The 12,054-nt window shown below is 44.3% G+C and overlaps 1 protein-coding gene across 2 annotated transcripts in view; it reads right to left on the bottom strand.

The window, feature by feature from the left end:
- The window catches only part of CLTRN (collectrin, amino acid transport regulator), a 35,705-nt gene extending 23,651 nt beyond the window's left edge, over positions 1 to 12,054 (bottom strand). Inside the window, exons 1-3 of one of the 2 annotated variants that reach the window (XM_078065036.1) lie at positions 11,761 to 12,054; positions 9,012 to 9,070; positions 4,886 to 4,971 (exon numbers count right to left, since the gene is read on the bottom strand). In XM_078065036.1, coding sequence (XP_077921162.1) covers positions 4,886 to 4,971; positions 9,012 to 9,070; positions 11,761 to 11,857 — 242 coding nt within the window. In that variant the 5' untranslated portion in view covers positions 11,858 to 12,054. Of the gene's footprint in view, positions 1 to 4,885; positions 4,972 to 9,011; positions 9,071 to 9,372; positions 9,491 to 11,760 lie in introns of those variants that run through there. The other variant, XM_078065037.1, reaches the window with a different exon arrangement.

Below are 12,054 nucleotides of genomic sequence, written 5' to 3'. Positions count from 1 at the left end.
TCTATGGATTGAGCCGTAGCCATGCAGGTCAACAGGCTGGCCTCAGTAGACCGCAATGCACAAAGAGGTTTCTGTTTCTCACACCTTTGCCTTGGGCTGCTCTATCAGTTCTTTCTGCGTCAGTCCTTGACAGCATCTCAAGCAAATGGTGTAGCTTTCCAGTCACTTGTACTTATGAAAGAGTTCAGGGCAGTCGAATCAAAACTCGGATCAAAACTGTCTTCCTGCCTCTGACACACAGCTGCTCTCCCTCCAGCAGGGATGTACTCTCCACTGATGTACTCTCCGTGCACACTCCCCCCTCCATGTCTCCCCTTCCGTCCCCCCTCCCCACTTCATTCTCGCTCCTTTAGGGATGGAAAGGAAGATGGGAGAGGGCTGTGGGCATCTAAAGAAGGAAACAGCAAAGTTCTCTTTCCTTAGCCAGGGTTCTTTGTGGATCCCCCAGGCTGTTCCGCCGTCCGGGGTCCTCTGCTCCGCTGTGGTGGGCGTCCTCAGGTTCTCCATTCAGACTGTCTTGTGGGGCCTCTGCAGACCTGTCTGGGCACCTCTGCACTGCATCCTCCCTGACGTGGGCGATGCGCTCTGACCAACACCCTCCATCCTACCCTCTACTCGGCCTCCAGTGGGGCACTTCCAGCTTCACTCCCCTGCCTCTTCTTGGCCCTGCAGGTGGTTCTCAGCCCCAAAGGCAGGGACTCCATCCACCTCCCTCCAGCAGCCTCCGCTTGGTCCCAAGGATACACTGGAGGGCAGGCGGCTTGCAAAGCTGTCCTCTCTCACCCAGTCACTGGAGCTTGAATCAGCCTTCCACCTTTAGACTTCTCCGGCTACAAGGCAGGCCCCAGTTTCTGTTCCATGGTACACCCTCAGTGACTGGCTTCACCATCGTGCATGTTGGGGAGCATCTGACCAGGAAATAATATGCCAGTCTCTCCTCTATGGACAATTCCACACTCTGTGAGCAGTTCTCGGGCCTGACTTGAGGTAGACGGGGCGCAAGCAAAGGTATCACTCAAAGCACATAATCGCTAGTGTGGCGTGGGCAGCAACTCATCCGAATGGGCCCAGTTGTCAGCACCCCACCTGGCTGCTTGTGCAGATGGGCTGGACCTCGTTCCCACCCGGTCCTGTCCTATGGGGAAGGGAGTGGAAATGCCACAGCCCTCTCTGCGGGCCCACACCCCTTGCCTCTCTGACCCTCTAGCTGTCTCTCCCACTGCCTGCTAGGTGAGGGTGACTGGACCAGTTCAACTGCCCCATCGGTCCAGTGTGGACGCAGCCAGGACCTCTCACTAGGGTAAACATCCTCCCGCGTAGCCAGTCAAGGTTACACTGGATCAAGGATCTGCCAACCGTAGGTTGCCAAGTATGCAAAAGCATCGTCAGGAGATCCTGAGCTCTGTATCACTGGAGGCGGTCAAGCCCGATGTAAGAGAGATGGTAGTAAGGACGGGGTAGAAGGTGGAATGAAAACGAGAATATTCATTATTCTGATTATGATTTGATTATCCTTAGTGAGTTACTTTTTACATTTTTCAATTCTGTACGTCTCAGGATCTTCAAGTTTTCTGCAATAGCTGTAAAATAAGCCATGAGGAAAAAGAAGGAAATAAACAGTGATGTTCCAGATCTGGATCCCTGAAGCCGTCCTGGAAATGGATACTTGCCGCTGGGTTAGCCCGCTAGGGCTGCTGTAACAAACACTACAGACCAGGTGGCTTAAACAACGGAGATTTATTTTCTCACATTTCCGGTGGCTAGAAGCCCAAGATCAGGGTGTGGTCAGGGTTGATTTCTTCTGAGGCTTCTTTCTTTGGCTTGTGGATGGCTGTCCTCTCCTGTCTTACCTGGGCTTTCCTCTGTGCACATCTGTGTCCTCATCTCTTCTTCTTGTAAGGACACCATTCCTATTGGGTGATAGCCCACCTCTGTGACTTCGTCGTACATTCATTACCTCTTAAAGGACCCTATCTCCAAATTCAATCACGTGCTGAGCTACTAGGGCTTAGGACTTGAACATATGCATTTTGAGGGGATGTAATCCATCCCACAGCCGCTACCGTGCAGAATTTATTTTGTCCCTCACTGGCACCAGAAGGCCTTTCTAAGGCAGAAGAGTTAAAACCTGAGGCAGCTGCCAAGCCCCCGGCGTCTTCCATCCACCCACCTGCTGGAGAGCGGCAGCCTCTCTGCAAAGTCGTTTTCAATCCCATCTTGCATTCTGTGGTGCCCTTTCCCACGGGGGAAGCCTGTTCATGTAAGGATGCAGCCTTCTTTACGGCAGCGTATGGAGAATGGGGCTCAGCAATTGAATTGCATCTTAAACACATGCCGATTCATGAGGCAGCCCTCATCACTCAGCCCTGACGGCAGTACTGCTGGCACTCGTACCGCCTGTGGCTTTACAGAAACGTCTGTTGACCCTGGAGGGAGTTCTGCACTTTCTGACTTTTTCAACAGGCATTGGCAACAAAGCCTTCTCTATATCTTGTGCAAGTGAAACACGTCTGCAAGTAAACAAGATCAGATATTCACAGACTTATACAATGCCTCAAGTTAAAAAAAACCTCAAACATGAATTCCTCAAAATTCATCTAAAATGTTACATGTTTAAATTAACTTTTCCTAAGAATAGAAACATCCGATTTAACATAGTCATTTACAAGGTTTAATGCAGGCACCCAGAGGAAGAAATAGTACGATGAACGCTGCAATGTGAAAAACCTGGGACAAGAAGAGTAGAAGATAAAGAGTGGGTAGGGGGTTGTATTGTAAGATGACAAGGGGGCTTTTTTCTTATATATTTCCTTTTCAATTTTTTGCAAAGCAATCACCTAATTTTTTTGAGAAAAGTTATAATAAATAGCTGTGGAAAGAATGTGCAGCTTAAAAGGCGTATGATAAGCACAAATATATTTTTTTCTAAAACTCTATAAAACAGGAATAGAGTTCACTTTGGATATAATTTTGTTTTACTATGTACCTCCTTCTTTTAATTTTTTGAATCATGTGAATATATTACCTATTTTTAAATATATATATATGTGTGTACACACACACACATACACCATATATCATATGTTTATTTTGCTTCCCCAAATGCCACTCTTCTGTTTCATTCTTTATATTCACAGCCCATGCATCATATATTGTGGGTCTGAGGGAGGTCAATAAATAGTGATCCTCGGGGCGCCTGGGTGGCTCAGTCGTTAAGCGTCTGCCTTCGGCTCAGGTCATGATCCCAGGGTCCTGGGACTGAGCTCCGCATCAGGCTCCCTGCTCTGCGGGAAGCCTGCTTCTCTCTCTCCCACTCCCCCTGCTTGTGTTCCCTCTCTCGCTGTGTCTCTCTCTGTCAAATAAATAAATAAAATCTTAAAAAAAATAAATAAATAAATAGTGATCCTCTTTGTCAGGTTCTGAATCCCTACAGAATTAAGACAAAAGAATGAAGCAGATAGGACACCAAAATAAAAGGCCAGGTAGGAAGACACAACATTAATCAGCAGGTAAGTTTTCTTCCTAATTACAAAAATCCTGAAAGGAAATCAATTCATCGATAGTGTCCCAGGTAGAGCTGAACTGGGGCATCTACCGCACATGCTGGAGTAATATGCAAGATCCTTACACCCTATATGCTATGGCACCCACCAACGGAACCAGTCCTCATCTGTAAAGAGCACGTCCAGCCGCACAGTTGTATGGGCCTGCCCATGCAGGGCCTGATTCTGTACTCAGTGTAGAGAGTAGCAGAGAAAAATGCCTGCTGTCTGAGGGCAGGCCAGCTCCTGAAGAGAAGAGAACCCACAGAGAGCTTCTCCTTCCAGCTCACCAATCAGGTCACTCATTTCTCCTATCAAGGGGAAGAAGGAGGGAGGGAAGAGACAGAAACCAGGAGTGGCACCAGAATCACAAATAGAGATAGAAGGATACATTACAAATAGAGATGATTCCTCTGGGAGAATAGAAAAAAGTGTAAAACTGTGAAAAGTTGTACCAAAGCTTCTAAGAAAATAACCACGGTGCTATGAGAGACGCCAACAGTGGGATGAACCTATACATGTATATTTCCAAAATGAGTGCTGTGGACTGATTTGCTCCCCTTCCCCCAAATTCCTATGCTGAAGCCCTCCCTAACCCCTCCCCCTCATGTGACTGTATTTGGAGATAGGGCCAATGAGGAGATAATTACAGTTAAATGTCATCATAAGGGTGGAGCCCTGATGGGATTAGTGTCCTCATTAGAAGAGACACCAGAGAGCTTGCTCTCTCTCTTTCCTCCATGCCCCCTCAAGAAAGAAGAGGTCATGTGAGAACACAGTTCTCGTGGTGTCTGCAAGGCAAGAGAAAAAGCCTCAGAATGAAACCTACCTTGCCAGCACCTTGATCTTGGCCTCGCAGCCTCCAGAACGGTGAGAAATAGGTGTCTGCTATTTAAGCCACCCAGCGTGTGTTATTTTGTTACTGCAGCCCTAGCAAACTTATACAATGAGAGCAGAATTCTTTTTTCTTTTTTCTTTCTTTCTTTCTTTCCTTTCTTTCTTTCTTTCTTTTTCTTTCTTTCTTTCTACCTACCTACCTACCTACATACCTACCTACCTACCTGTAGGAAAAACTATATGTATACAATAGGAATGTAGAACAAGCTTATGACACATGACTACATCTAAAAATTTTTATCATCATAGTACCTATTGAACAAAGATCATTGTTGGAACATGATACAAACTGCAAGGTGAGCTAGATTACAAAAGTTTTTTTAAATGTTACAATGTGGATCCTTTTTAAAAATTTGGTTAATTATTTTCAAGATAGATTTTTGAATTAATGCATGCCTCAAATAACACTGCAAATAATCAATTAAAATTTTTTACTGTTTACTTACTCTGTTGTTTCTCTGTTGGGAACTTTTCTCATGGAGAAAGCCACCATTGCTTTGAAAAGATATTCCTCATTTGTATCCCAGGCATACTAAAAGAGAAGTAAAACAGGAAATGTAAGAGGCATAGGATAAAAAATGGTCCGTTGGAATCTAATTGTGACCACAGTGGTGGTGTTAATCAGGGCCTGCCTCTCTCTCTCAACTTTCTCATACACGAAATACCAAAGACCAAGATAAATCATGTCACGATAATGTTCAGGATGGGCTTTCTTGGACATTCTGTCATTCCAAGTGTGGCGTACTTTCCATTGCATTATCTTCTTCACAATCTGCAGTATCAGTAGCCAGTCAACAAATAGGGCATTTGGACATCGTATCCTGAACATATACAGTTGGTTCCCTTCCTCCTTTACTCTCTTCCCTCATTAACTGACTACCTGTCTCAGCTTCCTTTCCTTTACTAACATAGGTACAATTTTTCTTTCCATTTTCTTAGCTGGAAACTTGAGTGTGTGTGCATATTATGGATTTAACTGTGCCCCCCCCCATTTATATGTTGAAGTCCTAGAATGAAACCGTATTTGGAGATAGTGTCTTTACAAAGGTGATTAAGCTTAAATGAGGTCATTAGGGTAGACCTAATCCAATATGGACTGGTGTCCTTGCAAGAAGAGGAAATTTGGACACAGCCACATATAGAGGGAAGACAATGTGAAGATACAGAGAGAAGATAGTCGTCTATAAGCCAAAGAGAAACGCCTAGACCAGATCTTTCCTTCACAGACCTCAGAAGGAACCAACCCTGTTGATAGCCTGATCGTGGACTGCTAGCCTCCAGAACTAAGAGAAAATAAATTTCTATTGTTTAAGCCACCCAGTTCACAGTACTTTGTCACAGTAGCCCTAGCAAACTAATGTGGCTGACCACATATTTCAGGTGAGTAATCAAGTATAACTGGAGAAAGTCACATAACAGGGTTTAACTCTAAGTTCATGATGACCTACTCCCAAATTGCCCAGGAATCCCTTAGGTCTCCATCAGTTTTCGCTCTCTCATGGTTCACAATGGCTATTTCAAACCTCTTTCAGCTCCCCGCCTCCACCAAACTCAAAGCTTTCCCTTACACCTCATACTCACTAGATGCTCTTTTTTTTAAAGATTTTATTTATTTATTGAGAGAGAAAGAGAGGGAGCATGAGCAGGGGGAGGGGCAGAGGGAGAGGGAGAAGCAGACTCCCTGCTGAGCAGGGAGCCCGACGTGGGGCTCCATCCCAGGACCCCAGGATCACGACCTGAGCCGAAGACAAACGCTTAACTTACTGAGCCACCCAGGCGCCCCTCACTAGATGTTCTTATCTCATAATTTAGAGATACATCCTCAAGTCATCAATTTAAACTTCCCCATCCTCCTGACACCAAACAAAAAACTTCCTCTGTAGACATACATGCTATCCGCATCCTCCCCCGAAAGGCCAGATGTGGTGTTTCTCCTCCTGTCAATGGCTCTTGCATCCACCTGGATTAGGAACACTGCCCTTCTGCCCTTCTCAGAATTTAAGGACTTCAGTTTCCCCTCTCCTCCATACACTGGACTCTGGCTTTTAGCCATGCTCAAGCCTTCCCATTAAAACGACACCAAAACCAAATCACTGTACTCAATCCTTCTTCTCTACCTACTGCTGTCTCTCTCCTGCCCTTCACAGCCAGCATTCTCAAAGGAGTTGTCATACTTGTGTCTTCACCTGTTTGCCACCCACTTATTCTCAACTCCCTCCACTATCTACTTTCCGGTCCCACCACTCCATATAGATGGCTCTCTCTAAAGTTACCAGTGACCTCCACATGACTCAACACAATGAGTGACTTTCAGTCTCATCTTGCTTGGCCTGTCAACAGATCACTTCCTTCAACTTGAAGCACTCTCTTCCCTTTTGTGATACACATTCTGGTTTTCCTCCTGCCTATTTTGTCCCCTTTGTAGGTTCGCCCTCTTCTCTAAGGGCTTCAGGTTTTAGACCATCTCAAAGCTCTATGCTAGACCTTTCCCTCTTGTCATTCTGTACTTTCTCCCTCAGACTGTCATCTACTCCAGGCTTCCATTATCACCGTAAGGTAAATGACCCAGGAATGCATATCTCAAGCTCACCCTGTCCTTGCCTGTCCAATAATATCTCAGGCTCAACAAGTCCAAAATTAAAGCCATGATTTTCTTGTCTGTACCTGCTTCCCTGACTCATAAGTGGGTCATCATCCATTCAGTTGCATAATTAGAAACTAAAGCGTCATCCTTGACTCCTCCTTCCCCCTTTCTCCTTTCTACTCTTGTCCTCTCCCAATCTACCTTCTACACTGTGACCAGAGTGTTTTCCAAGCATTAATTCTATCATAACATCTCTTTCAGAAAGCTCTCACTTGCTTTAAAGATAATCCCAAAACTTCCTAACACGGTCCACAAACTTCTTCAGCCTGACCTCTCCTTTCTGCCCAAACTCATTACATGCCATGCTCTACCTCACTGCTCAGTTGCAGAGACCTCAGCCTTCCTTCCATCCCATACTCTCACCAAGTTCCTTCCTGTAATAAGCCTTTGCATGTTCTGTTCCCTCTGCCCCTTCTTCTTTTATCCTCTGGCTCACCTCCACTCATATGTTAGACCTCAAAGCAAATGCCAAGTACTAAGGCTCCCAACAAAGCCAAAGCCCCCATGTACTTCTCCTTCCTGTAATACTTGTCAAGACTGCACATTTCCATTTCATTTACTGAATGTTTCATGGACAACCAATCCTCCCAATATCATAAGCTCCACGAGAGCAGGGACAAGCCTGATTTATCTGCCATTGCATCCCCAGGGTCCAGCATGGTGCCTGCCCTCAGAGGACCCTGGGATGAGCAACTACACACTGGTAGAGAGAATAGATTCTACAGTCAGACTGTTGGGTTCAAATCTCACCTCTGTCACTTGCTGACCTGAGATCCTGAGCAGGTTGCTTAATTTCTTTGTACCTCGGTTTTCTCATTTACCCAGTGAGAATGGGAATGCCGGTACTACCTTCCTCAAAGGGTTGTTGTCGGGGCTGCGTGAACTGATGTGAGTAAAGTGCTCAGAAGGGTCCCCGCTGGAAAGTAAACTAAGTTCTCAATAAATGCTGGGTGTTATAATGATCATTACTCATTGAATAAATAAAATAATACGCTGGTGGATTGGCCTGCAAACAGAATACGTACCTCTAAGTTTCCTTAGCACTCTTTTATTGCTTCTACCCCGAGGCATCTTAATATCGCCTTCTATTGGGGAAAATTTTCACAGACCACACAGGGGTACTAAAAGTAGAATTACACAAATCACCTTATTAATTCGACAGGCCGTACTGTTCTTATAGCTACATGAGCCTTATGAGTATTTTTTTTAAAGATTTTATTTATTTATTTGACAGAGAGATAGAGAGAGAGCACAAGTAGGCAGAGTGGCAGGCAGAGGGAGAGGGAGAAGCAGGCTCTCTGCTGACCAGGGAGCTGGACGTGGGGCTCGATCCCAGGACCCCGGGATCATGACCTGAGCCGAAGGCAGCCGCTTAACCGACTGAGCCACCCAGGTGCCCCGAGCCTTATGAGTATTTTTTAACTTCAATTTCATAAGCACATATTTCACATTGTTACTTTGATATTTGAGAAGAACTGAAGAAACTTCACATTAGAACTAGAAACTTTTCGTGCTATGAAAAATCTGATGTGGCTGGACCCATACCATCTTTTAGCTGACAAGAAAACCGAGGCTGACAAAATCCGAATGACCGCAACAGTGAGGTACAGAGCCCAACCCAGACGTGAGTACCCAACTCAGGCCCCGCGGCTCCATTGTGCTTGACTGAAATGTTCGAGTTTGCTACATTGTTTTGTGTAATACAAACATTCACAGATTTTCTAGCACACACTGCAGATTAAAGACTTGAGGCAAAATCATTTTTTAAGAATTTCCATTTTACTATTTTTTAACTTTAAGACAATATCAGATTTGAGGTCTTTAGACTTAAACTATATGAGTTTAAGATAACGAGGCAGAGGCTCATCACTAGAGAAAGTAGTATTAGCAAACAAAATTAAAAATGAACATGCAGGTTCTCCACTTACTGCTTTATCTCCCAGAGCTGTTCTGATACTAAGTCTTACTTTAAAAGCATTTTCTGCATCTGCCAGAAAGAAAAAAGAGCAGTATATGATGATAAAAATCTGCCAAAACATGAAGTCCAAACATTTAATCAACTCAAATCAACAGAACACAGATCTTCAGTTAAACTGCCCCCAAAACTGAAAGTTTAACTACAAGCACCTTAGATGGTTTAAATTTTTCTTTCAAACTCCTAAAACAGTCACAGTCTCAACTTTCAAGCCACAACATGTCTGCAGATTTAGAAAAATAGAGAAGTCAGTCAAAGACTTGTCAATCATTTAGAAAACTGTTACCCTATTTTTAAGTTTCAAGGCTACATACCTGGTTGACACAGTTCAGCATGAATAGCAGTCACCAGAAAAAAGAGCAGGCACAACATTCTTTCAGAGTGCAAAACACAAGGCAAACGGAGGGGAAAAAAATCCGCCCTCGACTTAAAGCTGCCTTAGCCATTCTGTGACCCGGATTAGAATATCAGAGAAACAAGCCAGCCCCCACCTAGAAGGTTTAATGATTAAACCCCATTATTTGGGTTAATACTTAAAGAGAAGCAGCCCGTCTCCTGTCAGTTATTTACGAAAATCTGTTGGGAAAACAGATTAGTTGTCCTTTCTGAACTGTACCTCCAGAGACTGTTTCCTCTGCTGACTCCAAGTCAGAATCCTCCCCCGCCCCTTCTGTTGTGACCCAGCTAAGCGCACCTTGCAAAGAACTGAGCCCTCTCTGGACGGTTTCCTCAGCCTCAACTTTCCATCTTTTCAGGGCTAAAATAGCCAACTCCTAGATAACCCATCTTAATTGGGAAAACAAACATCACCCCTTTCTTTCCCTGGTGAACAAAAGACGACCTTCCAAGAATGGCCTCACCTGACTCTCACCTCCACAGATAAACATCCGTAAACATCCGGGAAGAGTTTCCACCTCAAAGGGAATCATTTTGGTCAGCCCTAAGTTCTGGTGGTGGTGTAAGGTCAGAGTTAATGCTACAGAGCAGCGCTGTCCAATGGAACATTCTGTGATGATGGAAATGTTCTCTATCTGCACTATCCAACACGGTAGCCACCAGACGTAGGTGGCTATTGACCACCTGAAATGGGGCTGGTGCTGCTGAGAAACTAAATTTTCTATTAATTTATGTAGAAACATGTGACTAGCAACTCTGTTGGTCAGTGCAGCTAGAGAACAGTCATTAAGAGCTTCCTGCCATGAACTAGGTTTGCTGGATTATCTCTCTCGTCCTCAAAACAGAACCTCACAGTTGCCGTTGTTATAACCATCTTACACACCAGGGAACTGAGGGTCTGGTGGTTAAGGCATCGGTGCCAATGGGAGGAGTGGAATGGGTGTCACTTGAACCCTTCTGCACCACACTGACCTGCACTGGGTCTTCACTGGTCATCACTGGTCAAAACTGAAATTGCAACAAAGCCTCAGAGATGCTCTGAGGATGACCATAAGGAGTGGAAGAGCGTCTCCCCTAGTGGGCATTCTATGGATATCATTAGAAGCCCCCCAGGCAGGTTGATGTCAGGGCTTTCCTCTCTACCACATTGCCTCTTCGTGATTTCAGTCCCCAGATTCCACCTCGTTGCTTGAAAACCATGTAGATTGGGTGACTCTGATGTTAAATAGAAAATTTGGGTTTTCAAAGCAACCATGAGAAAAAGATCAACAACTACACTTCTGCACCACTCTGAGAGTCCTATCATTTCCCTCTCCTGGGTAGGGTGATATTTTATCATAGATGACCCATTTCTGTTTGGTGACTCCACCTGAGGAAGCTTGTCTCCTCTCCCTCGCCTTGGTTGCAAGGGCACAGTCAGGAAAAGTTGGATCAAAGGGAGAGGCGGCCAAAAGTTAGGCCCGTCATTCTAGCAATTTCACTATTAGGTGAAGTGGAAATTTCCTAGAAGGGAGAGCTCACATAACTTAGCCCTGAAAACAAAGTCAGACTAGATGAAGTTATCTTGAGAAATGTTAGACTAGATAAAGTCATCATGGGAAGGAAAAGCCAGTAGATGGAGATGATAACAAAGCTAATTTTTTGCATCAGGGAACAAAGCCATGTTAGAGACAAATCTGATTCAGCCTTCCTTTAGCCTTAAACTTCCTAAAAGTACCAAACGTTTCTCTTTTGCTCTTACTTAATCACGTATGTGACTAGGATTGAAGACAGTCAAATGCTGAATTATAGTTAAGCCATTCTTTGAAAAGCAAAGAAAGTCTCTTCCCTTTTGAATTATGATGTCTCTTTTTTCAAAATAAAATTCACCATTTATTAAACAATTTCATGTGCCAGGCACTCTAGTAGTGCTTAATATAAATATGATTCTTAAAAAATTATCCTTACTAGAATAGAATTTACATACAATATTATATGAATTTCAGGTGTACCAAAGAGTGATTCAACATTTATATACATTACAAAATGCTCACCACAATAAGTGTAGTTGCCATCTGTCACCGCACAGTTATTACAATTTTATTGACTACAATCCCTATGCTATATTTCACTTTCACTATTCTATACTTTATCAATGTTTGTTGTCTCATTTGAAAAATGACAGAGGAAAAAAAAAGACAGGAAAAGAGAGCAAATGAAGTACTGTATAGAAAATACAGAGAAGCCAAAAGAGAAAAATACAAAATATCCATAATACCGCCAGCATGAATGACCAATGCCAATACATTTTGAGAGTTGAAACATACCTGCCTTAGCTTTGGATCTTCTTGTGTGTTCTTGTGTGATGCTGCTGTTTCGTCTCATTATAGCAGCACTACCAGAATCATAATGGTGGAATAACATGGGCCCTTGTTTTCTTCCTTATTCTATCTAATGGGAGTGCTGCTCTTCCACAGGATCTGGTGGGTCACTTTAAATTTGATGTGTCGTGGGGCGCCTGGGTGGCTCAGTCGTTGAGCGTCTGCCTTCGGCTCAGATCATGATCCCAGGGTCCTGGGATCGAGCCCCGCATCGGGCTCCCTGCTCGGCGGGAAGCCTGC

This window comes from Halichoerus grypus, chromosome X, assembly GCF_964656455.1.
Source record: "Halichoerus grypus chromosome X, mHalGry1.hap1.1, whole genome shotgun sequence".
In the NCBI taxonomy this organism is placed as follows: Eukaryota; Metazoa; Chordata; class Mammalia; order Carnivora; family Phocidae; genus Halichoerus; species Halichoerus grypus.
This window is presented reverse-complemented; position numbering and strand designations above follow the sequence as displayed.